This window comes from Harpia harpyja, chromosome 1, assembly GCF_026419915.1.
Source record: "Harpia harpyja isolate bHarHar1 chromosome 1, bHarHar1 primary haplotype, whole genome shotgun sequence".
Taxonomy (NCBI): Eukaryota; Metazoa; Chordata; class Aves; order Accipitriformes; family Accipitridae; genus Harpia; species Harpia harpyja.
This window is the reverse complement of record NC_068940.1, coordinates 82,087,860-82,114,709: the sequence shown is the minus strand read 5'-3', so window position 1 is coordinate 82,114,709 and position 26,850 is coordinate 82,087,860. Positions and strand designations below refer to the sequence as shown.

At 39.4% G+C, this 26,850-nt stretch overlaps 1 protein-coding gene across 1 annotated transcript in view; it reads left to right on the top strand.

The window, feature by feature from the left end:
- The window catches only part of LOC128148325 (probable acyl-CoA dehydrogenase 6), a 93,813-nt gene that overhangs the window by 47,321 nt on the left and 19,642 nt on the right, over positions 1 to 26,850 (top strand). Inside the window, exons 3-5 of the mRNA XM_052802035.1 lie at positions 10,848 to 10,977; positions 19,128 to 19,234; positions 25,176 to 25,343. Of these exons, the coding sequence (XP_052657995.1) occupies positions 10,848 to 10,977; positions 19,128 to 19,234; positions 25,176 to 25,343 (405 nt within the window). The remainder of the gene's footprint in view (positions 1 to 10,847; positions 10,978 to 19,127; positions 19,235 to 25,175; positions 25,344 to 26,850) is intronic.

The window sequence follows — 26,850 nt, the reverse complement described above, 5'->3', positions numbered from 1 at the left end:
CTGTCTAACCATGATAAAAGGTGCCTGTGGTAATAAAATCTCCTTCAGTTCCCTTTCTTTCAGCCCTGTGCTACTCAGTGGGGTCTCATGGCCACAGAAGCCTGTTGTGTTACAGCTGGATGGATGAGGGCATGCGAAAATCAGGCAAATATTTTTGTGACTATTGGATGTGTTTCTAAAATAGTGCCTCTTATGAGATGGAAAGGAATGTAACTCTCAAAACACATACCAAAAAGCCTTAATATATTAACATAATTTTATAATTGTGTGTTCTGTTTCTGGAGATTCTTACACCTACATACCAATAAATTGACTGGGATTTTCTTTTTTATTTCAGATGTTTCGGTTACTCATTTAGGAACAGTACACACAACACTATAATAAACCCCTGGTATCTGATGGATGGTTGCCAAGCCTATCACATTTTTAAAATTGTTTGAAATTAGATGGATCTAATGGAAAGTACATGGTACAAGACCAACTTAAAAAAAAATAGTAATAATATGTAGTTTTGACAAGTACTTTTTCCTCTGTGAAAAAGCTACCTTTCCTTACCCCATCTTCCCCATTTTCCATCTACTTGTAGATGTGTGGGAGAGATGTGGGAAGCATGATGACTCTGGAACATTTGTCTCGGGACGTGGAATGTGGAGAGGACTCCAGCATCACTGGTATTTTTCTTTTGATTTGAAAGGAAGGTATATTATTGGCTAGATTACTGAGCCGTGAAGATACGTAACGCAGGTGCTTGGCAACACTTCTAAGATTATTTTTCAAATATCTCCTGGAATAATTTATTAATTTCTGGGAAGAAGGATTTTTTTTTTCTCCATATATATGAATTTGTTTTGCTGCTTTTATTTTCAAATATGAATATTTAAATCTCAGTTTGAGAGCCATCCCATAAGTATGAATATATACAATACAATATATATGTTGAGTTAATATACTTTCCCTTTCAGAATTACTCAGCGTACACAATAAAATTTAATTCCTTTGAAAATTTACTATGTGACCACATATTCAACCACATTCTTCTTTTTCCTGAAGAATACTTTTATTGCTATGTAACTCTAGTGTGATATTTTAAGAACAAGAATTTGAGATATAATTTGTTGTATAGCTACTTATAAAAAAGCAAATGATTGAGATGAATAGCTAGCCTTTGAAGTCCTTGGAGCTCCTGAGTGGTAGCTGAATGCATGAATGTCTCTGCGTGGCTTCCTCAATGGTCCGTAAATAGCAGAGATAGTATTCATGATTGGGAGAGGTCTGACTTTACCTGCAAGTGTTAATACAGTGAGTAGGGTAAATACACTTTTAGTGTAGATTTTGAGTTGCTATGGCCAAATTTGTTTTCTATTTCTGTTGTAAAAAAATACAGTTAAACTGTATACTATATGTAGGAGGTTCTTTTGAAGAAAATAGTCTTGAATGGGGAATTCGATTTCCAGTACGCTTTGCACTATACTGAAAATCCTTTCATTTGTGGCCAGTACTACATATAAGGCACACTCTCCAATTTCAACGTAAATAAAAATTGCGATGTAGTGTATTTCACATTGGAGGTTGCAGTTCAGATTAGAATCCTGTTGTGTTAGCTCTTCTACAAACAGAGAGCGATAATCTGTTTTATGATATGGTATGGCTGACAAATCTTAAGGGCAAGGATGCACACAGAATTATAGGCAAAAATGAGAACTAAACGAGGTATTTTCAGCTCTAGAACGGTGCTTAAAGTGTTTGTCCACACTCCTTAATCTGAATAGAAGTTGTCAATGAATTTTTTTTTTCCCATTAAAATCATTAAGAATAGAGCAAGCATGGGAACATGTCAGTTTTACTGACAGATAGAAATATCTATTTTGTTGGAGAAAAAGAAGGGGAAATGCGTTGTATTGATACTGTGAAAAATCTTCCATTTTCATCCCAGAAGGGGATTTCCTTTGTATGTCTTTTGGGAAAACAAACAAACAAACAAAAAAAACCAACCACAAAACACTGACAAAAGAATACAATTTCATATTTTAAAAACATTCAGACTTTTGCATTTTTATTTGACTTTTGTTCCCAGTCTGAGATCAAACTCATGACATTTCCTGGAGAACTGAAAATTTGGGGTTTGTCTTAAACAGCTAACCACACTCCATTGCTCAGAAATAGGGATGCTCTTTTTATCGCTTTGCTTTTGCTAACTCAAAGCAGTTTCAAACCCAAGCAGATTTAACAAACAATCACGAAATACAGAAGATGCTCTCCTTCGGTCTCAGCTGTACTCAGGAACTGAAACATCTGGAGATGCTCCAGCAGTGCAGCAGGCTGTCCTGCAGGGTGAGGGCTTGGGAGTTGCTGGGGACAAGGAGCTGTGGAACTGGAGGTCCCAGCTCTGCCTGTGCTGATGGCTGCATCAGCCTGTGGATGCAGACATTGCCAGCTGAAAAGAATTCTGCCTGTTAATACTTATAAACAAGGAAATTGCCTAATGACAGAGAGGTGTGCTTCTAGCTGTGGCATTAGTTGATAGATGTCTCTAATAATTTGTTCGCTGTGACCATGCTAGGAATATGTTGATCTGCAATGTGGCAGGTATTCTGGGATGGCATGGCATTTTTTTTTTTCAGTATCTGACCCAGCTTCTCAAGGACTTAAGGAGTCAGACACTGGAAAATCATTTGGTCCTGTAAGACTCTGCTGATCAGAAATTCCTGTGGAAGCCTCCTGCAGTGTGCTTCTGTTTCGAGTTTAGTGCTACTGAACTAAAACCCCTGTGCTAGCCAGGCTAGCTCCAGACCATGTCCAAAGCTCATTTAATTGTTCACTGCACACACATTCTAAACCCCTTTTTTCTGGAATTTATTCAAAACCAGCATTTGTGAAGTTTCTCCCCTCATGACCACAATTTCAGTTCTCAGTTTATAACTCCATTCGGAGATGGCAAGTTTTGGAACTTGTGATCTAGTAAAATTTATCCCTTTGGGTGTGACATCTTGAGCTAAGTGGCTAAAGTTTTCCATGACAGACAAATGTGGATTTCCAACAAGCTATTTATCAGCTTGGACTGGAATAAAAGATCTTGTAGGGAAGAAAGTTAAATACAGCTTTCAGCTGATAAATAGTCAGCCTTTGTATTAAATCTTAGCATAGAAATTGTAATAAGTAGCAGATGTAATAAATCTGTTTAATCCCTGAATTTCTTCTGATTTCAGATCTTGATGTCTTTTCATCCAGCTTTTAAAAAATCCTTACAAATATACATACTTGTATTCAGTCCTGTTACTCGTCTTTTTTCTCTGTTGTGCTTAAACTGGAGAATGTTCTTTGGGTGCACTCTGTAACCTATTGATAAGTCTATTCCCGTTTTCTTTCCCTGTTCACCTATGGGATGTTGAATGTCTGTACATAACTGTAGATTCTTTATAATATCTTTTTGTGTATTCATGCTTCAGATCCTGTTGGAGGAAAATTTGCCGTGATGCAGAGTAATGTGAACTTTTTGCAGTAGTTTGTGGTAATTTATGTGAGAGGAAGAGTCTTGAATAGGACCACCAGCAGCACATAAAGATGATGTACCCACTTCATTCTTGTACAGGTGTGAGATTGATTTATTACCTGTTCAAAATGAATGAACATGTTTAAAAGAAGCTAGCTGAGCAGCTGTGCAGTTGTTTTCTTGGGAGGAAGAGGACGTTGTATATGGGGCTGACATGCCTCATCGAGCCTGAAGGCAGATTTTGGTGCCTCTGAGGGCTGATTCACAGTGGTGTCAGTAGGACCGCCTTGGACACGCACCGTGTCGAAGGATGTTGATGTAATGTTGGCCTGTTTGTCAGAAGGGTGGCAGCCTTCAAGCTGGAGAGAAGCAGTATTCCCTGCTGGATGAGCCTGACTCAGAGAATTAAACTGAGCATCCAAAAGCAAAGCTTAAACCAGGGAAATGTGTAACAGGTTGTAGGAATGTGTATGTTCAATGTATGTAAGGAGGTTGGCAATTGTTGCTGATTGACTGACCTCAAGCAGCTGGTGGGTTGCAGAGGTGATATTCTTGAAACCTAGGCTATGGTTTGTTTATGAGCTTGTCTGAAGAGAAGCCCTGTGAGAAGTAGCGTGGCTTTGCCACTGAAGCTCAGGAGGTGTGATGTGTTCAGCCTATACACTTCTTGACTCATTTTTCCGTTTGTTTTTTTTCTTGTTTTCTTCATGCTGTGGATTTAGTTAGACTGACGTTTCCAAATGTACAATAATTGAGATCTGTACTTTTTAACCTTAAAGAAAAAAAAATGTAGTATGGTTTAACTAGGCTTCTGTGGAATTGATGTTGGGTCAGAGCTGAGGGGGAAAAATAATCTCAATTTAAAAGCAGGCAGGAGGCTATTGAGGAATCTGTGACCAGTGATTGCATAAAGTTTTTCTCTGAGTTGGAGCTGACTCAATAGCTGGTGCTTGGGACTGTGTGCAATCTTGGATTTTCTTTTTTCTTTTTTTTTTTTTTGCTACTGCATCTTTTTACACTGTTGATGTTTCTTGTGTTGCCATGTGGACATTTTATTCTATTGTACTGTGCAGCTTAGCTTTTGCTTCCCCATAACGTTGTTTGTATACAATTTTGGGGGGTTGTGTGATTTTTTTTTTTTTTTTTTAAGAGGTCAGATATCCTTCTGAGTTTTAAGATTTATGTAGATGTGATTGCTGACTTAGATGGCACTTGGTGACACTGCATAGAAATTACAATTTAGAAAATAAAGAAAACTTACGAATTTGTGAGGGTGCGTTTTGGAAGTCAGAGGGTAACAAGTGCAGCTGTTCTCAACTAGTAATTTAGAATATACTGCTCTGGCTTTCTAAAGCAGTGTCCTATACAACTTTGAACCCTCTTTAAATGTGTCCATGCTGCCCCCAGCTAGGGCCAGTTCTGCATGGTGCATTTATCTGCTCAGTGGCAGGCACTGTCGAGTTCTTACTTGGCATTTTGTGTTGTTTTTATAGGTTTTTTTATCTTTACACTCTGGTGGAAGTTTCTCCTGTATTTTCCAGTGTAGCTCTGTCTTAATCTAAAACAGTGCTAGACAGATCCAATCACCTTACTCATCTCAATAAATTTAGTTTCTGAAGTAGCAGCCGTGATGACTTCTATAGCAATGAGTGTTGCAGGAACACACAATTTGCACTGTTAATTGCTCAGGGGTTGTACTTGTGCTGCTAACTGTGTATGTTTGAAAAAGAATGAGCAGGCAATCCATATTTTAATTTTTCCAAAGAATACTGGATCACAAGAGTGATGTTACAAGTAAAACTTTGGTTAGTAGAAGAGGTCCTTATCTGCCTTGGATTTTTTGGATGAACTAGGGAGTATCTGTGAGAGATCAAGTACTCTATGTGGTCGTGATCTTTCTAGGATCAACCAAACAAAATTGTAAAGCACTATAATTTTTCCTGGTTTGGGACGAACTTTCAGTCAAACTGAGGGAGTTTGATCCATCCGACTAAGGTTATCTGTTAAGGGGAACTTTTACAAGGGTTTTATTTGTTTCTTTTGGGGTTCTTTTTTCATTGGTGTGTGGATTTTTGGTGTTTTGGGGTTTTTTTTCTGAATTGATCCAGGGGAAATAGCCAAAAAATATGTATGTATTCATCTCGACAAGACTAAAGTGGACTCATAGTGTTTCTGTTACACAAAAGGAGAGTTTTTTCCACTACACCCAGCAAGAAGCAAATAACCAAGAAGGCAGGAGGTGTTTTCTGAGCTTGATCAGCCTCAGCTTTTCAGAATGGGTTCATGGGAAATGATACAACCCAGAGAGTACACCTTTGGTAATTCTTTAAATTCCTTTTATATAAAGAGGAGGAAAGGTATTACAGTAGGATGTCTGTATTGTCCTGCCTGATAACTTTTGCAGTTATGTAACTTCAGGGCTCTTTGTAGTCCTCTGGAGCTGAAATTCTTGAACTATATTTGAGTAAGGTTTGAACACTTACATTTTCCTTCTGTTGATCTTAAAATTGTAGGCTATGATGAAAACTGGCAAGTAGCTCTGTCATCCTAGTGTCAGATGTAGGAGTCTCTCAGACCTGTCTTCAAAATGGGAGTTGATTCATGTTTTATGTGTCTTTCTAGTCACTAGAAATAAGAACACACATTTGTTTTTTTCTTGCACTGAGTTAGGTGCTAATAGTAGAAATAATATTGTGTGATTTCCTTTGGTGTAGATACACTTTATGTGAACTTTGGAAGCTATGTAAACAAACAAGATAATTTATGTAAGCATTTAAGATTGAGTTACCTATACGGCTGTATTGTGGTTTCATCATTACTTTTTCCAAGCTCACTCACATTCTTAAAACCCTTTGAAGACGCCCTTTTTCACCTTGGTTCAACTCACTTAGACCCTTTTCACCACAGATGTTGTCATTCCCACTGGCAGCTACTAGATGGGGTTCAGAAGCGAATTCCAAAGAGAGACACTTCTAAACTCTTACAGAATTTGGACTAGAGACTTCAAGCCTGTCTCATCATTGAACAGAGTCATATTTGAACAGGGAGCCTGTGGCTGAACAAGTGACAAGAAACGTGTTGGTCTTCATGAAAATGAAACGATTGTATCAACGACCTCGGCTTCTCCTTTGCTTTTATAAGTCCTTTTTCACAGACGTTCTTTGCCTTTGTTTTCCCAACTGATCTTCTCAGCAGTGTTTCTGTTTTGACACGTTGCAGCTGAAGATGAGATAGTCCTGCTCTTTCATTTGTATTTTTGGGCATCATCTCTTGTCTGCCTATATTCATATATAAAAGTCCTGATACCCTAAATTATCAGATTTAGTAGAATGTACATCTGCATCCTTTAAAAATGATGCTTTTTAAAATTTGCTGTTTTCTCTTGGACTCCCACTCCACTGGCAGTGTCACAAACTTAACATGTAGAGAAATAAGCTGGTCTATATAAAATAAGGAGGGTTGGTTTGGGGTTTTTTTTTGCTTAAAATAATGTGGTGGTGGTGATTAGTAGAAAAGCACAGAGCCAATGTAAAAGAAAAATAGGTTAATATACTGACCATGGTGTGGTGGGTTCACCTTGGCCAGCAGCCAGATGCTCACCCAGCCACTCGCCCACTCCCCCTCCTCAACAGGGCAGGGGAGAAAATACAATGGCAAGGCTTAGCTGTCGAGAGAAAGTCAGGGAGACTGCTCACCAGTTACCATCATGGGCAAAGCAGACTTGGCTTGGGGAGAATGAATTTAATTTGCTGCCAATTAAAATAGATTTGTGTAGTGAGAAACAAAGCCAAATTAAAACATGTTCTGCCCATCCTCTCCCCCTTCTTCCCAGGCTCAGCTTCAGTCCTTCATTCCTGAGTCATCTACCTCCCTCCCCACCCCAAGCAGCGCAGGGGGATGAGGATGGGGGTTGCAGTCAGTCTATAGCAGACCCTCTCTGCTGCTCCTTCCTCCTCACACTTTTCCCCTACTCCAGCGTGGGTCCTGCCCATGCTCTGCAGTGCAGAAGCTTTATTTATGTGCATGTTCATGTGTTCTTGCTTTGGGCTTTGTAATTTAATTTCTTTGTAGAAGAACCTAAAATCGAACAGAAGATAAGATATCAAATTAAGCCATTTAACAGCTGGAAGTTGTGCTATTGTCAGCAAAACAGTAAAAATTTGAATCTAGCAGAGTTGCCTTTTTCTACCTGTTTTGAATTGTGAAAGCATTAGTGCATTAGACACTCTGTCTAGTTTTGCCTTGCTTTGTTCTTTTAATATTTCTTGCAAATTAAAGATGGAAATGTAGCCAAACAATTCGCTGAAGGTCACTCATCTCATTTTAAAGTTAAATGACATATTTACCCTAGAAATGTTTTACATGTGTATATTTACATATAGCTTTTTATTCTTTTTTTTTTTTTTTTTTAAAGCAATAGATCTGAAATGGATTTAGTTCTTTTCATTTTATGGATTTTTCACCAAAAATTATATTAGGCATGGTGTTAGCTTTTCTGAATGGAAATTATATTTACCTATTAGCATTACCTCATTGTACGGATACTTCCAGGAGGTGGTGGTTGTTGATGAGACTGGCGAACACAATCTTCCTACTACCAGCTTATTCCCTTATTGCAAATAAGGGTTATTCCAAAAAGAGTGAGTCTTATTCCAAATAAAAATTAAACATTCACCATCATTGCTGCAGCAGGTGGAAATAAGAACAGCCTAGTGGTTTTGTCTCGGTTAAAGAGCTGAGTCCTGTGGCATGCAGGGTGATGTGCTCAGACCAGCCCCAGAATAGCTGGCTGGAGTGCTGGCAGCAGGCTGTGAAAGCCAGGCTGCCACCATGTGCTGGGGAAAAAAGAAAGTTGCATCGGTGCTCAGATACAGTGCTGCCTGCTATTGCTGTGTGTGACACTGCTGGCAGCGTGTCTCTGTGCAGAGATCCAGTTCTCCAAAGAGATGGGATGCAACTGTCTTTAGCCATGGCATAAGTTACCCAAATTACTTGGGGATATAGCTGCACAGACTGCATGGACAAGTGAATCTCTGTTTTGATCAAGTACTTTGGGTTCGAAAGAGGTGTTCCCTATAATCGCCTGTCAAACCACTCACATTTCTCCATTAAACTCTTTCTCCAGGGCTCCTGGAATGGAACTGATGAAAAGTTAGGTGTTGTCTGATTAATGTTTTTACCATTTGCTTCTGCCCTTCCTGCCTGTCTGCATCTGTGGTTGTTTCTTGCATTATCTATCCCCAGATTATAAAATCTTTGCAGGGTGCATCATCTCTTTGCCTGGTAGGGCTTCCCCCCTCCACCTTCTCAGCTCCTAAGGCTTCATTCTGATTGTTTCCTCCCTTTAGTAGGAAATTCTTTCAGTTTTAATCACTTTGAGAGCTGGCCTTTTGCAGCATTTTGTTTTTAAAATGTACCACTTAGTTACTAATCTCAAATGAGAGCAAGGCAAGCCTGTTATACTACAATTCATGATATATTATTATATGAACAAAGAATGTAAGCTGTATACCTGCATAAAACTGTCCTTCTTTGGGTCAGTTTTGTGCATAGCATTCCTCCTGTGAAGTTGCTTTGGGTGAATCAAGAAACTAAGGTTTTGATTTGTGAAATTAAGTGGAAGACAGAAATGTAACTGCTTGGTAGACAAAACCAAAGACAAAATTAGTAATAACTGTAGTTTGGCAAAAAAATGATTGACATTTAAAAAAAAAAAAAAAATCAATGGAAAGCATTTGAGTGGTGCCAGAACTGAGGTTATCTATTATAACTCTGCTATAGTTTAATATAAAATTAGCAAAAATTCTCTCATACCACACATCTCTAAATAGCCTTGCCTTTGCATGCATGTACATTCCTTACTGTTCCTCAGACCATTTATTTATTGATGGGGGCTTTGTGAAGGCAAGAGAATTGGATTATATATTATGCTAAATGCATTGCGATGTTACTGTTGTTTCACTGTACTAATTAAACTCCCAGTAAGAATTTTAATCCTGTGTATATTTTTAAGAAACATTCATTATTTTCAGGTAGAAGTTTGGAAAAGTAGCTATTTTTTTAATTCTGACAATCCAGACTATTCAGGATGACCTAAGGAGAAATGTTATTTGAAAATTGAACTTCACACTTAGCCTTTTCTATTTGTGTTTTGCTTTCTTTCTGCAGAAAAAGGATGTACAAAGACAGTTTTTGTGGGTTTAGGAAACAGGTGATAGCACACCAGGCCCTGTGTTTATATGCACTGTGGTGTTTTGATTTTTAATTAACGATGTTTTTTGAAAACTTCAAAGGAGGTCAGTAGAGGGGTGAGCTCAGATAGTGTTTGATGACAGCAAGTGAAAATGGAAGAGGGTTGTCTGCCCCTTACTGTGTGTGTGAGGGGTAGGGGATTGTATCTATTTTTTTTTTTTTAAACTTTCGTAGCTGGTTTTCAAATGAGTTTAAAAAAAAATAAGGAGGAAAATGCTATCTAATCAAAGCTTCTCAGTCAACTAATGACGTCAAGCAGTAACCTTCTCTTTCTCACCATATTACCTTTGGACTATAAACTGTTTAATACAGCTAGAAATTACCTCATCCATCATAGCAATGTAGCCCTTTTCTGTGTTTCACTGCATGGTGGGTTTATCAGCACTGGGCATGGGAAGGAGATGAAGAATAATATCCTCTGTAATTGAATTTGCAGATTGGAATGTGGGGAGGAGGAGCGGCCCGTGCTGGCACCCAGCCAGCACCCTGGGTCGTCAGCTGCCTGCTAATGAAAAATGCTTTAATGACTGCACCGACCAGGTGCCGGGATATGAAATACGTGTGTTCCGTATCGTACTTGTGTCTAACATGGATTTTGAGCTACAGCAGTAACTTAACATAGGGGTACTTGGTCTTGCTCTGTGCTGACTTGACTGCTGCGTGTGAACGATGAGCTCCACTTGAGTGTCTTGGGGGGTGAGAGCGAGTGTCAGGCGTTATCTTGGAGAAATAAAAGCACTTCTTACCTTGTGGTGATTTTTTTATGACCTTGCTGTTAGAAAGCATAATTTTGCCTTCTAATGTCATTTTCAGCAGCACGTCACTTTTTCCTGCGGTTTCAAGTAAAAGTAATGATGCCACTTAGGGTATTCAGAGGTGACCTGATGTGCACATGGGTAATTAGAGCAGGTGTAATTTTAAATTCAGGTTTTGTAAAGAATAGTATGACATCATTTTTCTGAAAGGAAAGCTGATAATTGTCAAATATTTAAAAATTAGCAGTGAAATTACAGTTGGCAAGTCCTTGCAGTAGCAATATTTTTTGTTGTTGTTGTTGCTTATGCCAGTCTAGAACATGAGTGTCATAGATTTGTTTTTTTCTCAGAATATGGTGGCATGGGCTTGGACTTCTCCTATAACATTGCAGTGGCAGAAGAGCTGGGAAATATCCGCTGCGGAGGTGTTCCTATGGCTATTGGAGTGCAAGCTGGCATGGCTACTCCTGCTCTTACAAGGTAATTTTCAGAAAGTTTGGTTTAGCCTAAAACCCAAATTGTATTGTGTTTCGGCGTAAAACCCAATCTGTATAAGAGTAGAAAAAAACATGACTGTGCAGATTTACTGTCTAGTTGCTCTTCAGTAACACCTGAGGAAGGAACCTCCTTTCTACCACTCTCAGATAGTTTGGTTTAGAGGACAAAATACTTTCCTTTTTTTTTTAATGTTAGAATATTATATATTAAAACATAGGCCTTGTTTAATAGTAGATTATATGTTTACAAGCACAGAACCTTGGTGCCACAACCAATAAAACAATTTTAATTCCAGAATTCCCCTATTCATGTTTGTGTTTTTTCATAGCCAGATATCCCAGTGCAGTCATACTAAGGATGCATTTAGTTGTAATGATTAGGATCAGTCTAATTCTATTTTATAATTTACTTGCTTTTTTCCAGCTTTACAAGGTGCTCCTCACAGACTATGACTTTTCAGAAATAATGATCAATATTGGTGTAAATCCTAAAGCTGTAGCACATGTATCATGCTTCCTCAGTATGCCCATTCCAGGCAATTAATTTTGCTTTTTCTCATCTGCTTGTGTCAGTGCTCCCCGTTTATATCCTTGCTATCATTCAGGCTCCTGCACTTTCTGAATCTGTTTTGTTGGTTTTTTTTTTTCTCTGTCAATAAAAGTGGCAGTTACCAAATTCTTCTTCATGCAGTAGTTTCAAAGACATTCTGTGTCAAAACAGTAGTTTGCAAAACTAGAAGGAGGCGACAGGCTGGACCAGCAGTTTTCCCCTGGAATATGGGTATGCCTAAAATTCTGGAAGTTGGTGGTGGGGATTGAATTCAAATAAAGATGATGAAGTCAGGAATTTCTCTGCACAAAACAGATATACAAGAGGGGAACTTCTGCACAAAAGAGCATTTTAGGATTGGGTTGTTTGTTGGTGTGGGGTTTGGTTTGTTTTTTGTTGGGTTTTTTTTTCCCCCATTCTGAATGAAAATGCCTGTAAATCCACTGTAGAGTCTGGAATGTAGGCTCTGTTCCCTTGACATCCATTTATCCTTCTGCTAGGTATGTGCAACGTTGGAGGTCTCAGCCATGGGAAATCTTTCTAAAAGTTTTCTTCTCCTTTGTGTAATACACCAAAAGCTTGCTGAAAGCATGGAGTTCAGTATGTCTGTTGCAACAGTAGCTTGGTTATAGTCCAACTGAGAATAAAACTAGTATTTTAAAAGACTTCAGAAAATAGTACCTTGCCCCCATGATAGCCTTTTATTCCCAGGCATTTAAAAAAAGCTGTGGGTAAAAGAAGATGGGATTTTGTTCCATTGCCGTTTTTTGGCCTTCCTATACTCTGTTCTGCTGTAGTAAAGCAGTGAAGCTACATACATTTGTGCTAGTGAAATCCTACAGTGGATGTTCTTGGAAAGTAAAGGTAAAAATGTCGTTAACATGATGAAATCTGTAATTGAATTTGCATCTGTATTAGTGAACTTTTCCTCCACTGTTAAGTCAATTCCACTGACTAGTTACACAGTACAGTGTCCCACTCTTTAAGATGTAAAAGTGAAACTTGATATTGAAAAGAGAAAGCTGGTTGCTACAGGAAATTTTGCATGGCTGCAGCTTTACTTCATGCAGTATAGTGAGAGGGTTAACTGCTTGCCCTGCGTCATGGATTCAAATTACATGTACAACCTGAATGGTTTCTTTAAAGGTATCTGTGTACTGTGGTGATCCTAACCAAGTTCAAAGAGATAATCCAAATTTTGCATCTTAACTATGCATTGTTACACATGATGCATCAGCAATGCACAAAGTAAACAGTAATATGGGAATCAACCATCATCCCCTAAAAAACTTATAAAAAGAAGTCTGGAGCCATTTGTTGGCTTTCCTAACTTTGGGCTTTATTCAGCATTCATCAAGCATGTATTGAGTGCACTCGAGAACCAACTCAGTGAATGTGATACGTCATGAAGATGCTCTGCCACTATAAATTGGAGATGTTCCCTCGATTAGATATATAGATAGCGCAGTAGTTTGAACAGATGGATACATATATGCACATGCGTGTGTGCATGCGCAGGCACAGAGCTTTTAAAATTTTCATACTTTGGAAAAATAAAGTCTTAAAATATCTAGAGTCAGGATGCCTCCTGATGCTGTTTCTGCAACTTCCATGGGTTTCTTGCTTCAGTGACAAGCTCTTGCAAGGCTTAGTTTGTGAAGGTCGTTGAGATATTTGGTTAAATGGGAAGTACATTGTAGTAACAGTTTCAATTATATAAATAATAACTTTTGAAAATGTTACCTGTATCTGTTTGCCTGTTCACTGTTCCTGCCCCTTTTCACTTCATTCTTTATGATTTTTTTTTTTTTAACAACCTTCAGAAAGTTATATTCATGGTCATACTTGGAAACAACCCTGCAGATTTTGCTTTATATGCATTTCTATTGTGCAGACAAATATAGGAGAAAATAGTTTTGTTTCACTTGAAGATGCCCAGACTGCTCCATTTTTTTTCCCCCAGTTTCTTGTAAGTGAAGCAGTAGCACTTTCTAAATTTGAGAACTAAATGCAAAATGTTTTGTCAGCAGTGATCTGACCTTTGATGTATGTGGTTCTGAACATAACTCTCTGTCAGGTCTTTCAAATGAATTCAGATACAATACTTCACTTGCTTTCATGCTTACAATTCGAGTGGAGGAAGCAGCTCTCAGCTGAGGCAGTGAATGAGATACATTTCCCTGGGCTTGTAAACAAAGCTATAGGGTGACACATCCATAGTGATACCAGATCAGTGTAAAGCTCCTTTATCTTGGCACTAGGCAGTAAATGTTCCTTTTCTCCGCCCCCCACTATTATTTATAGGAAAACGGTAAGAATAATGATGATTATTTAGTGGGAAGAGAGTGCTCTTCTATTTCATCAGCTTACTTGTCACTGATTCTTTCTCCACCCTGAACAGCAGCATACCTGAGAATTAACATCCAAAAAGTTAGTTTTACTGTCTCTTTTCCTGTTTGCTGTAAAGGAGAGAAGCTGCAGCTGACAATCACAACAGCAGTTTTGAAAAGCAGGGTCATCCACTTGATCACCTGAGAAAAGGGTGAAAATGAGAAGGGGTCATTCAAGAGCTGAGTGGCTTTCCCACTGGCATAGTGTAAGGGAAACTTGGTTTTGTGCTTCTTCAAGAACAGACATACTGAGTTTTCTTGCTCTCACATTTGGTACTTAATTTGTATAGTGCACATAAGGTAGGCCAGGTCTTGCCCTGAGCCGGAGCAGAGACTGTTATAGGTGCAGCTTTCAACACATCATTAATAAAAGTATCATTAAGCATTGCTGTCATGATGGCTAGTTATGTTGCATCCACAGACAGTTGTACTGCTTTGTGGTTTTGAATACCTGTGAGGGTCTAACCTGGCCAGAGCAATACAGTGGGGCAATGTGAAGTCAAGCAGCTACTTCTGAACTAGCTTTCCTCAGAACAGCTTCACGCTGTTCCTGTAAGTTTGAGGTTTCTCCAGCTCCTGGTGACAACTTGGCCGTGCTATGGTGGCAGGTTGTCTGGTGGGCAGCCTTGAGGTCTCCAGAGCTGGTGTGGTAGCAGCAGGACACCACATGAGTAGCTCTTAAAAACTGCATGATCTGAAGAGGGTAATCTTTAATATGACTCCTCTTTTACAATACCTGCATTTTAGTGCAAAATGCATTCCTAAGTAAATAGAATATTGATGTAATCATTCTTAACCAAAACCCTTCAGGTAGTCTCATCTGCATGAAGTAGTCATACCCATCAGGTAGTCTCATACAGGCTTCTTATATGTATTCTTTTCAGAACAGAGCAGTAGCTCGAACTGAAAAATTTATTTCATAAAATCTTCAAATAACTGAAGCTTAAAAGCTTGATAAAAACTGGGAGCCAGAGCACTTTCCTTAATGCTTTTTTTCTTATGCTGTGTTTCACAAAAAGTAAATAAGTTTTCTAAATGTGGGTTTTTTAAACTCCCATGTTGTCTTACCTTGACTGAAATTAGGGACTCAAGGAGAGAAAGCTGATTGCAGTGTGGATTTGTTTCAGTCCAGGTTATGTAAATTACTGAACTTAATGAGGCTTGCTGCCCAAGGGTGCTTGCTGCTGTTCACCACGCATTTCTAACCCTTTCTGTGCCTGTAAAGAGTATCTCTTCCCTTTTTTTTTTCTTGCTTCTTTTCCTGTATCTTGAAGATCCAAGGAGTACTGCTAAGCTAGACCTGGACTTCAGATGGTAGGATGCCTGTGCAGGGCTACACTGAAGCAAAGCGTGGCACGCGGCTACTGCATTATTAATAGTTTGAGTCTAGGAGCAGAACAGAAAGACAATTGGGAGAAATTCACCTCTTGCTAGTATGTAAGAAGGAAAATGACAGTAGGTCAGAGTTACTCTTTTCTTTGGCTAAAGGAAATCTTCTTTATATTCGTAGGAAGTCCATGAGTAAACTATTGTGTCATCTTTGAGATACTGTAGAATGATGGATAGATCATCTGAAAACTTCTTTTTTTTTTTTTTTTTTTTTTTTTTTCCCCCCCCCCTTCTTCTTCTTTATTTTTGCTTTGTGGTGAATAGTGCTCAAATGTGTGAGCTCCAGTGCAAGAAAGCTTGAGTTGATCAAATGCTGAGGGCCGTGTTAGAACTGCCTGCAGCTGTTCATATTCAGAATTTCAATTTGCACTTAATAGTGTATCATACTAGTGTATCTGTCAGTTCTACTCGGAACTTTTCTTACTAATTTAATTAATTCACTTCAGCTCAGCTTTTTTCCCCAGAAGAAACAGAAGTAAGATCTGCAGTTCTACCAAGATGAATATCAGCCCAATTAAGTCAGAATAGTGATATGCGATAGACATGTTTTCATTCAATGTAGCAATCTAACCTGTCAGAAACCAGATTTTTATATATATTTGAGATGAATAAAGGCGACTTCAAATTTCTAATTGGCAGAGCACATAAACAGAACTATGTGGATCAAGGAAGTGTTCTTACATCTGTATTTTGCCATGGTTTTATTTTCCTCTTACCCACCATTTACAAGATTGTATACCGTTGTCATTTTTGTGTTTGTATTAATGACATTCCACCAATGTTATTTACAAAGTGTGGAGCAAGAAAGGGTGGACCACTTTCATGCAACTCTTCACATGTCAGAATCTCACACTTGAGAATTCTTGGTTACCCAGCGTCAACAGTTTATTGACTGTAGACTCATGTGTGTGTGTATACATACACACATGCATGAAAATATATTTTAGAGCAATGCTAAGGCTGCACAGTTAATCACATGGGAAACTATGCTCTGGGGTATGGCCCCAGCCCAGAAAGCAGACATGCTCTGGCTCAAGACAGATGACCAGACTATGATCTCATTGCGGAGTTTTCTAATTCTGGAGCTGTTAAACTGGAAAGAAGTGGGTATTGCATTTATGCAAACCCAAGATTTTGCTGGGATACATTTAAAATAGGTGGAATTTTACAGAAACAACATATTTCTAACACAATAGCTAGTTGCTTGCTGAGCTGCGTGTCCTTCCTGCAAGGCATGGAGACCCATGATCTCTAAAGATAGTGTTGCCAGACTTTTTTTTAATTGCAAAATAACTTCTTCTGTAGCCTCATTTTTGGGAAGAGCTGAACTGTTTTCTGGAACTTCAACCAACCAAACAAAGATATCAAACCAAAAACATTATTCTGAGAGAAGTTCTTGTCATGGAAATCCTCTGTTGAAATGACTAAAGGTTGGCAAAGTTTTAAGCATCAGAAAGCATTGCCAAAAATCTCTGCTAGCTCCTCTCGTAATCTGATTTTTCATGTTGTTGATGGGGTTTTTTTTGTTTAATGAATGTTCAGCTGGCCATACTTGATCATGTCCCAAGGAAAAAAAAAAAAAAACAAAACCAAGTACATTGCATAACAGAGCAAGGGACTTTGTCCCAGTATGCTGGAGGAAGGAATAAACACTCCAAGCTGGCTTCTTGTATTTATTTGGGATTGCTGCCACGATTATCAGCGGGGACAGGACTAGGCATTGAGCTCCCTGTGTGCACGAAGTGAAAGTGTCTGCCAGCCCCCACTCTGTTCTCTGGCCATCCCATGTCCTTTGACTGTTCTGTGTCAGGGTTGGAGTGGAGAAGAAGGAGTCTTAGCTAAAATGGCATCCCTCCTTTGGAAGTACTGGGACATTGTTTTAGGAGGGCCCAGGTAACTGCAGCCTGCTTTGGCGGCCAGTGAGCCTAAGATGAGTGGAGATGCTGACCTGAGAAGCCTCATACCAAAGAGGAGACTGAGGAGGAACTTGACTTTTATGGACTTCTGCTCACAGAAGAGACATCTCATGAGCCGAGGAATTTTTTAGTCTAGCACAAGAGAGTTTCAAGAACTCGACCATGAGCTCACCATTCATGCTGAAAGATCACATCAGTGAATGTTAATTAGGGCAAAATCAACCATGAAATGAGGTGGACCAGGTTTTGAATTGATGAAAGCACCTAAACGTTGGAAAAAAAGAGGGTGCCTCTTAACTGAATTGAAATATGGCCAAGTGATTTTTTTGTGTTGAAGTGCCATCAACAGTTTGCTGTTTCCCTTTTTATTTTTGTGGGGACTGAAAGAATGGCTGGGAAGAAGCACTAAAGGATTTCACTGTGTGATTTAAATGCAGATGTGAAATATTAACAACATAAATACAGATATTTGCAGAGGGTGGCCATCACATGTCATAACTTTTCAGTCACCACTAAAACCTGGCAAAGAGCTGGTGCAAAAGTCAGAAGATATGCAGACAGCAGGTCCTTCATCCTGGCTGACTGCAGACTGGTGCAGGAGCATTGAGGGGAAACCCCAGCGACTATGTTTGTTTGGATCTGATAGCTCTCAAAACAACAGTCATAAAAATCAGATTTGGGGCATCTAGACCACATGTTTCTGTGGGAGTACAATGCCTGAATACTTGTAAAAGCCGTGTTGTTTTGGGGTTTTGGTAGTGGGGGAGGGGCTGCAGGGACGGCTCCTGTGAGAAGTTGCTAGAAGCTTCCCCGGCTCCAAGTCGGACCCGCTGCTGGGCAAGGCTGAGCCCATCAGCAACCATGGTAGTGCCTCTGGGAGAACAGATTTAAGAAGGGAAACCTGCAGCGGAGAAGGAGGTTGGAATGTGAGAGAAACCCCTCTGCAGACACCAAGGTTGGTGAGGAAGGAGGGGGAGGAGGTGCGCCGGAGGAGGGGATGCCCCTGTAGCCCGTGGTGAGATGGCAGCCCATCCTTGGAGGTGAGTGGGGGAGCAGATGCCCACCTGCAGCCCGTGGAGGACCCCACACCGGAGCAGGAGGATGCCCCCAAAGATGGCCGTAACTCCATGGGAAAGCCTGCGCTGGAGCAGTCTGTGACTGAAGGACTGCAGCCCGTGGGAAAGACCCATGTTGGAGAAGTTTGTGGAGGACTGTCTCCCATGGGAGGGACCACACACTGGAGCAGGGGAAGAGTGAGGAGTCCTCCCCCTGAGGAGGAAGGAGCGGCAGAGACAATGTGTGATGAACTGACCGCAACCCCCATTCCCCGTCCCCCTGCGCCGCTGGGGGGGAGGAGGCAGAGAGAACCGGGAGTGGGGTTGAGCCAGGAAGGAGGGAGGGGTGTGGGGAAGGTGTTCTAAGGTTTGGTTTTACATCTCAGTATCCTTGTTTTGATTTGATCTGTAGCAAATCAATTTTTTTTCTTTTTTTTTCCCTAAGTTGAGTCTCTTTTGCCCATGACCATAAGTGGTGAATGATCTCTCCCTGTCCTTGTCTTGACCCACGAGCATTTCTTGCTATTTTCTCTTCTTCATCCCACAAGGGCCGAGGGGGAGAGGAGTGAGCGAGCGGCTTAGTGGTGCTTTGTTGCTGGCTGGGGTTAAACCACGATGCTTGTTTAAAATGATTATGGCTGCACTTCTGGTGAAGGCTCTGAATCATAGCTTTGGAGGGTATCTATTCTGCCTTTTGGCTCTGGGACAGGTTTTACCTAGTCATAGGAAAACTGATCACTGTGTGGGTAGAACAAAAGTTGTAACTAAACTTGTAAATAAAGTTTACCTTCAAAAGCTTTTAATAGCCTATCTTTTTCATTATATTGTTGCAGGTTTGGTTCTGATGAGTTGAAAAAACAGTTCCTCGTACCAACTATAGCTGGAGATTTTGTGGCTTGCTTGGGAATCAGCGAAGCTGGAGCTGGGTCGGATGTCGCAAGTAAGTTAACCTAGCAAATCGCCGATTTTAGATAGCCTGCTATTTTAGTGGAAAGAATCTGGTTTCCCTGACCCTTCCCTTTGCTACTATCATTTGTAAGAAATACAAAGGAAGGAAAGTCTTGTGTGGTAAGCGCAAAAAGTAATATTCCAGGAGCAGTAATGCATGCCTCTGACGCATCCAAAAGCAGTTAAATTGAATGTATTTGTCAGTGAATCAATAGCTATAACCCTGTATAGGCTGAGCACAACAGATTAATATGCAGCTGTCATGCTGGCCCTGGATTTCTCCTAATGTTTGTCCTGCTGCTGCCTCCTGTGTTCCTGAGCTTACCACTGGCAAGGAGCACTCCTGTACCTCCTGTAGTTGCACAGCCACTGTCAGTTGTGCAAACCTGCAGACGTACACGATAGGGGATGTGGCCTGTTCAGCTGTACTAAAACTTGCACTTCCTTAAAACAGACCTCTCCGCTGAACGTGGGCAAATTGCAGAGCTAGTCTGTTCTGACAATGATGGCATCACTTTCACAATGGGTTCCTCTCGCTCATTCTTACCTCACCTCAGCCCCTTGCATTGTTCCTGTGCAGCAAAAATGAACTGGTGATTATTTTAGTTAGAGCTAATGAAGAATTTGCCATGTCGTATCTATTAGCTCTGTGATTTAGTTACTTTGCATGCAACTATTTTTCTTGGTTTGGTGCAAGGATATGTTTAAAATCATGGACAAATGAAACTATTATTCTGAAGTGCCTGAGGCAGTAGATAATTTGAACAATTAAGTTAAAACAGATATTGTAGAAAAAGTAGAAGATATCTCATCTGACTGTGAATCATGGACTTCGAGGAAAAGGGAATGACAAGAAACCACTTTTAGAGGTTTTGTTGTTGGGCGCAGGATGGCTAGGTTGAACACATTGTGCTCTTACAAATTACTGAGACAACATCTTCCTACAGACAAAATTGCCAAGTTCAACAGAAGTTTTTTGATCAGCAGAGTCCTATGTCCATCTCCTTGACCAAACTCATGGTTTTCTCAAGATAAATAGATAATTATTCAGTGTTAGAGCAAGGGTGCAGCAGGTAGCTTTCAAGAGAGTTAATGGGGATAAAGAAACAATGAGACTAACTCTTCCTGCATGACCCATTGCTGTTTTCTTTTCTAGTTAATTGATTTTGTTCAAATGAAAAATTCCATAATTTTTATAGACTTGTTTTTCATTAAAATAATTTGAAATTTGAATGTTGCTAATGTAGGAAATACAACATAATTTATTTTAATTAATGCCTCTCAAGTTTAATTAGATGATTATTAGAACTTTCTAAATATGATTTTAATTTTTTGATGCAGTGTTCCAGATAATAAGTAACATAAATATTCTTTTAGCTGCATGTTGTTTATCATCTAGTTTAATTGGTATGATGCACTTGGATTAATACAGTTAAAGAGAAATTTGGAATCAGCTAGGATTATCTGATGAACCCAGAGTGCAGCTGGGAGGCAGACTGCAGGATGAAATGATGATACTTTTTCACCTGTCATGGAAGATCTGATCCCTGGTATAAATCCAGAAACCAGCTTACAGTGCTTCTAAAGGATAATTAAATGGACAACTTAGGCATGAGCAGCACTAGCTTATGTTCTGAGTAGCACTGGTTTGCACGAGGCAGAGAGAACATACCTCCAGGTGGCCCAGCTTTAAAGTGGACTGAACTGCGTGAAACTGCACTTGATAATTCCTTTGGTTTCTCATGCTATTGGGATGTTTGTCTCAGATAAGTGAAGCGGTAGTAAAGCATAGGAACTGTTCACATGTGAAGGTTGGGGACATGCTTCTGCCATGTCAGCCAGTATATTTTAAACTGAAGAATGACACAGCATAAGGTGTATCTAGCATTTTCTTCTGCCAGTTCCAAAATTTCTGAAGGTGGTGTGAACACAGGAAAAAAAAAAAAGAAGTGTTTCTCTAAATGAGAAGTGAAAGGTGCCTGGAATTAATTTATTCAAAATTTAACAGAACAAAAAGGACTGTGTATATTAGTCTAATAAAAATTTCAAGTCAATTTGAAGGAGCACCTGTCTGCTTTCAAATGTAGTTGTTGTACACTGTACATAGTATTGACCATGCACAACAAAACTAGCAGAGGTGACTTGAGAAGCAGAACAGTATGGACTAGTTGGTATAGAAAGAGTCTGTCTTTAATTTCAGGATTCTTGGTACCACAAAGCATACACATTTGTGTTGGTTTTAATGATTTTAGCTCATTCTATCTCAATACTATTCCACAATTTATATAAAGTTTTCCTGATAGTCTGGGGGGGATATGTAAGAACACATCATGGAAGACACTTCCTCTTTCTTCAAGTTATGTTTTCCAGGCAACTGCACCAAGTAACCCTGTTCATGTCTACCTCTTCAACATAGATATCTTGCCCCATTTTGTCTCAGTGGATTCCAGTCTTTCTGCTTTTCTGGGTTTAGGTCATCTCTTTTGAGCACAAAAATCCAAAACTGCACATGGCGTCTATAATGGTACAAATACTTCTCCAACTGTAATAGAAATATTACCCTCTGATATGTAATGTTACACAACAGTTTGCTGGCTTGTGAATCTTGTGATTAACTATGCAGATCATCATCATTAGCGGTTTGCTACCAAAACATTGTAAGATACAGCATTCATTACTTTGTACCTAGGTACTTGTACTTGCCATGTTGAATTTGAAATCTCAAGATCATTCCTTTCTTGCTGAGCGATACCTCAGTTATCTGTGTTGGTGATGTCTCCCAAGTTTGTGTCACCAGCAAATTTCATTAGTGTATTCTTACTCTTATTTTAAAGATCATTAATGGAAAAATTCAATAGGTTTTGTCCGAAGGCTGATATCCAAAGGGCAGCTCCAATAGTACCCTCCCTGCATGTCAGGACTTCCTCTTTTAAAGCAACCTGATGCAATTTCCCTCTGCCAGGTTCCTTACCCACATTTCCACTTTTGTCCTAATTCTTATCTTTTCAAGATTTTAACTCATAGTTACCTACTAGCATCAGTTTTAGTTTGCTTGGGTCCAATAGGATTTTTCCTGTTCTGCTTTTCTCTAGAAAATCCATTTTCGTAATAAATAAATCAGGTTGGTTTTAAATAAGATACCACTGGTAAATTGAATTATCTTTTCTTTCCAAATGTATTCTGAGGCTGTGCAGATTGCCAAAACCAACAACCTCTGTTTTCACTGATTTTAATTTCTGTACAGTCCTTCCTGTAGATGTCTTGCTTTGGCAGCTATATTGTGAACCTTTTTGTAATCTCCTGTGAAATATTTCTTTAGTTTTGAGGCGTCCTCTATATGCCTCATGTTTTTTCTCATTCTTTTTTCATTTCTGTGGCTGAAACATTTTTGTTTGCTGCCTCAATCTTCTTCAGTTTTGTTGGTTTTCATCTGCAAGATTTAACTTAGTTTGACCTGTGGCAGTTCTTACCTTCTGACCTCCAAACTGTAGCTTACTTTGATGATTAATCTCTTTCCTTTCCTTAGGCCATCTCCTGTTTTTTTGAAGTGATTATTCATTCAGTTAGAGTTGAAGCTACTTCATGCAAGTTTGGTTTTTTTTTCCTGTGCTGATGATGTAAATTCCATATATGCGTTCTTTATTTTTTACTTTAAGGATATGCATTGCCTATCTTTGATCATAGTATTGACCTTAAAAGTTGAAGCCAACCTTGCCTTTTGTCAAATCTATTTAGGTGCATGGCTGGACTCAAGAGCACAGTGGAGAAGAAAACTTGAGACTCAAGTATGTTGTGATTTGAACAGTGAAGTGACCAGCCCTGATTCCTTATATGGCACTAGCTGTAGCATATGCCTTTCAATGATGCCTTGTGGTCTTTCCTAGAAGGGGCCCTCACAGCATGCTCTGTAAGTTGTTGAGTTATAGGCACTACAGGGACAGTGGTATGGACCTGCCAAAAAAGAGTTATGGAACACCCACTGAAGTAGCCATTTCCCAGAGCTATGCTCTATCAAGGAGAATAATTACAGTCAAATATTTCAAATTATTTTCATAGCCATATCACTGACACTGAGTCCACTTGACTTTAGTAAATTGTTAAGTAGGTTTTCAAAGCCTGCTGTATTTTAAACATAAAACTTACTTACTGACTTGATCATCTTTCTTCTAATTACAGTTAAAGAGAATCAACTCTTATTAAGTTGATTTTAAATAGTTGTTTCTCAAGTGTTTGAAGCAAACAGACAACCAGCACGTGGGGAAGTACTTGAACGTTCCCATTAGTAAGGCATTTGTTCTTTAATCTGTATTTGGGTGGTTAGTCCCCTGTGATGCCATGCTTGCAAGAACTGTTTACATTTGTGATAACATCATAGTGCTCATTGTTCCTCTGCAGACCTTCCATGGGACCTCTATCTAATCTCTTTAGTAGCTGTTCCACAACAAAGGGATGTGTGATGTAAATCACTGCGTGTGCTCCCATCCTTTTCACACTACTTCAGTACAGTGTCGTACTTCTTATTCTTGTGTGTCCTTCATTTATTATTTAGTCTCCATGTACATGAGCTTGTCCAGTGTCTGTGTCCGTGTATTATGAGCATCAGTACTTTAGATTCCTTCAGTTTGTTGGCCTTCATTATTACGCAGATTTCATATCAAGTCCCTTGGACAGATTTGGCATAGTCCTTTCATTGACTGACTAGCTATATGGCCACTGTGTTTATACACAGTAGTACTATCTCTTTCCCTTGCCATTCATCATTATCTGCTTGTAAGTTCCTTTAGCCATAGCTATATCCAACATTCCCTTGTCTTATACCTTATACAATTTTCTCCTATCATTTTTCCCCAGTTCCTTCATCAAACAGACTTCTTTTCAGCCATGCTGACCTCAGTCCCAGTTTATCTTGTAAATGAAGATCAGATGCTTGGTTTTGCTTTGTTTTATATTTAGAGCCTTTGGGAAGAAGGTTCGTGTGCAGATTGAGGTGGGTGTGTATGAAGGTATAACCAGCCGACTTAAATATGCCTGCCCACTCCACTTGGTATCTGACTCCTACCCTCCAAGTCTACTCCCTCCCTCAGTGGGTGGGCTCTTACAGACTTTATAGTCTCATTAGATTTACAGGTGCTATTAGGGGGGTGGTAGGGTTCTCTTATACCATCACCTACTTATAGCTAGGTATCTGCTGAAGAGTCTTCTTCACTTGGGGTTTTAGTTGAGGAAGTTCAATTGCAGGGGAAAGAAGCCAGACCTTTAGAAATTCTGCTGGAGTGTAAATAATAACTACTGATTCACTCTAGCTGTCTGTTGCAGCTAGGGCTGCTTGCAGTGTGATGTGAACACTCGCAGATTAAAATAAGATTGTTTTTTGCCAGGGGGTATAAATAGCAGGTGTTCAGAACTCCTTCATGTACAGACGTTCTTAGCATTTAGACTTGGCCTTTTGAAAGTTTACTAGCTTTGAATTTATTACGCCATTCTGACCAAGAACATGCAGGAAGTGCGTGTATGTATATCTTTATGCATACACAGATACTGACGCTTATGTTTGTTTAAGTCAGGACTGTGAAATTAATGGCATTCTGAGTGACTAACGTGCATAGTAACAGAAACATGTAATGGATCACCTCAGACTGAAATGTTTCTGGCCCGTTTCTGATGACCAGATTTGCTTAGGGAAAGTTTTCTGCTTTCATGCACTGGAATGAAGAGGGTGAGAGAAGTAGTCTGGTTTCCCTCGCTTGCCTTCCAGGGGTTGTCCAGATGGGTCTGCCTTGTGCAGCCTGGAAGGATTAGAGGACTTCTGGGGTATGAAGGGAGAACCAAATATTAGTTGTCTGCCTGAAAGCAAGGAAGTGACTCTACCAGTCATACAGGGACCAGCTTACTCTTCAGAAGAATAACCCTTCATTTCCTATGTTTTGAAATAGATATCAAGACGACAGCTGTGAGAAAAGGTGATGAATATGTCATAAATGGTGGTAAGATGTGGACTACATCGGGGTGTCAAGCAGACTGGATGTGCCTGCTGGCAAACACCAGTGAAGGACCTCCCCATCGAAATAAATCTCTCATATGTCTGCCAATGAATCTACCTGGTAATAACACAGAACTCTTTGTCTTCTAATTTGTTTTCATTGGTGGTTTTGTGTATGCCCGGTACAAGAAGGAAAGGTGTTTGACAGAAAGGACTGCACCCATAAACGCTCTTCTAAGTTAGGTGTTTCACTGTCATACAAAGTTGGTTCTGAAATGCATTTGCAGACTTCCACAGAAAAGTAAGGGACAAGAGGAAACAGGAAGGAAGTTAAATATTTTGCAGACTTCTGCTTGTGACTCCCAAATAATTTTATGTGAAGAGTCCTTTTCGCCAAAAATAAATTTATAGAAGTTGTTCAGATACATTTGCATGGGAATATTTCATAACCTTCTGTGAGAATGAATAGACAAGTCAAAGCCAAGGACAAAATTAATGCCTCAAAGAAATAATTAAAAATAAGGCCAACATTTTTTTTTTTTTTAAAGTTATAACATCCAGTGTCTTTCAGTTTTGGAGAAGTTCCACAAAACTTTTATGTTGGTTTTCTGTCCCCAAAAGGCATGAAGACACAAACAGTACGCAAAATAAATAACATATTACCCTATTTACATAGATCTTTGCTACATATGAACTATATGTAAAATGTTCTTAAATTATCTTTCCAAAATAGCATTAAACTCTTTCCTGTTTTGTATGAGGACTGGGGAGCAGAATATATACTTCTTTTTTCAATGAATGGAGAAGTATTTTTAAGCTTGCTGTCTTATTTCTTCAGAAAATATTGAAAGTGATTCTCAAACATGTGAAAATAGAAAGATAGAGTTTAGAGATTTCAAACTTGGGAAATACCTGCCAAAACAATCTTATCCCACATGCCAACACCTGCCTCTCAGGAGCCCATGGGCAGTATCTGACTCCGTTAGGGTGGGTTTACTGACCAGCTGTATTGAATACTAGAAGGATGCAATGCTGTGCTGTGATTGTATTACGTGGATGGTCCTATCTTCCTCCGATAACTGTCCTCCACCACCCAACCTGGTGGGCTTGCTGAAGAGAAGTGCAGGCATATCCAGGGTGCTTCATGGCTGTGCTCTGCAAAGGGATGTTTTTGCCAGGGCGCTACTATCATTATCAGTTTAAATTACAAGAAGAGTCTGTGAGTTAAATGTGGGCTAGAGTGAAAGTTTCAAAGATCTTGGAAGCAGGGATTTGTTTTTGAAGAAGGCTAGTAATTTGGGTGAAGACACTGAAGAAATACATCCTGATCTAAGGGTACAAGTTTCAGTGGTACAGTCCACACGGTGTCTGTTCCTGAGTAGTCTGCAGACCTTGCAGCAGTAATGTGCTGTGTACATAAAGGACATCATTCAGAGAGGATACAGTCAAAGTTATGTTGGCAAGGATCTTTTGCAGTTTTAACGCCTGTTCAAAAGTTTTTAAACTTTTTTGGTTTTCACTCTTAATATTTCAAAAATTATGTAATATATCAATTTATTTAATAAATAATGCATAATCTATTTTAACACATATTTTAAATATATAGTATCTATTTAATATATAATAAT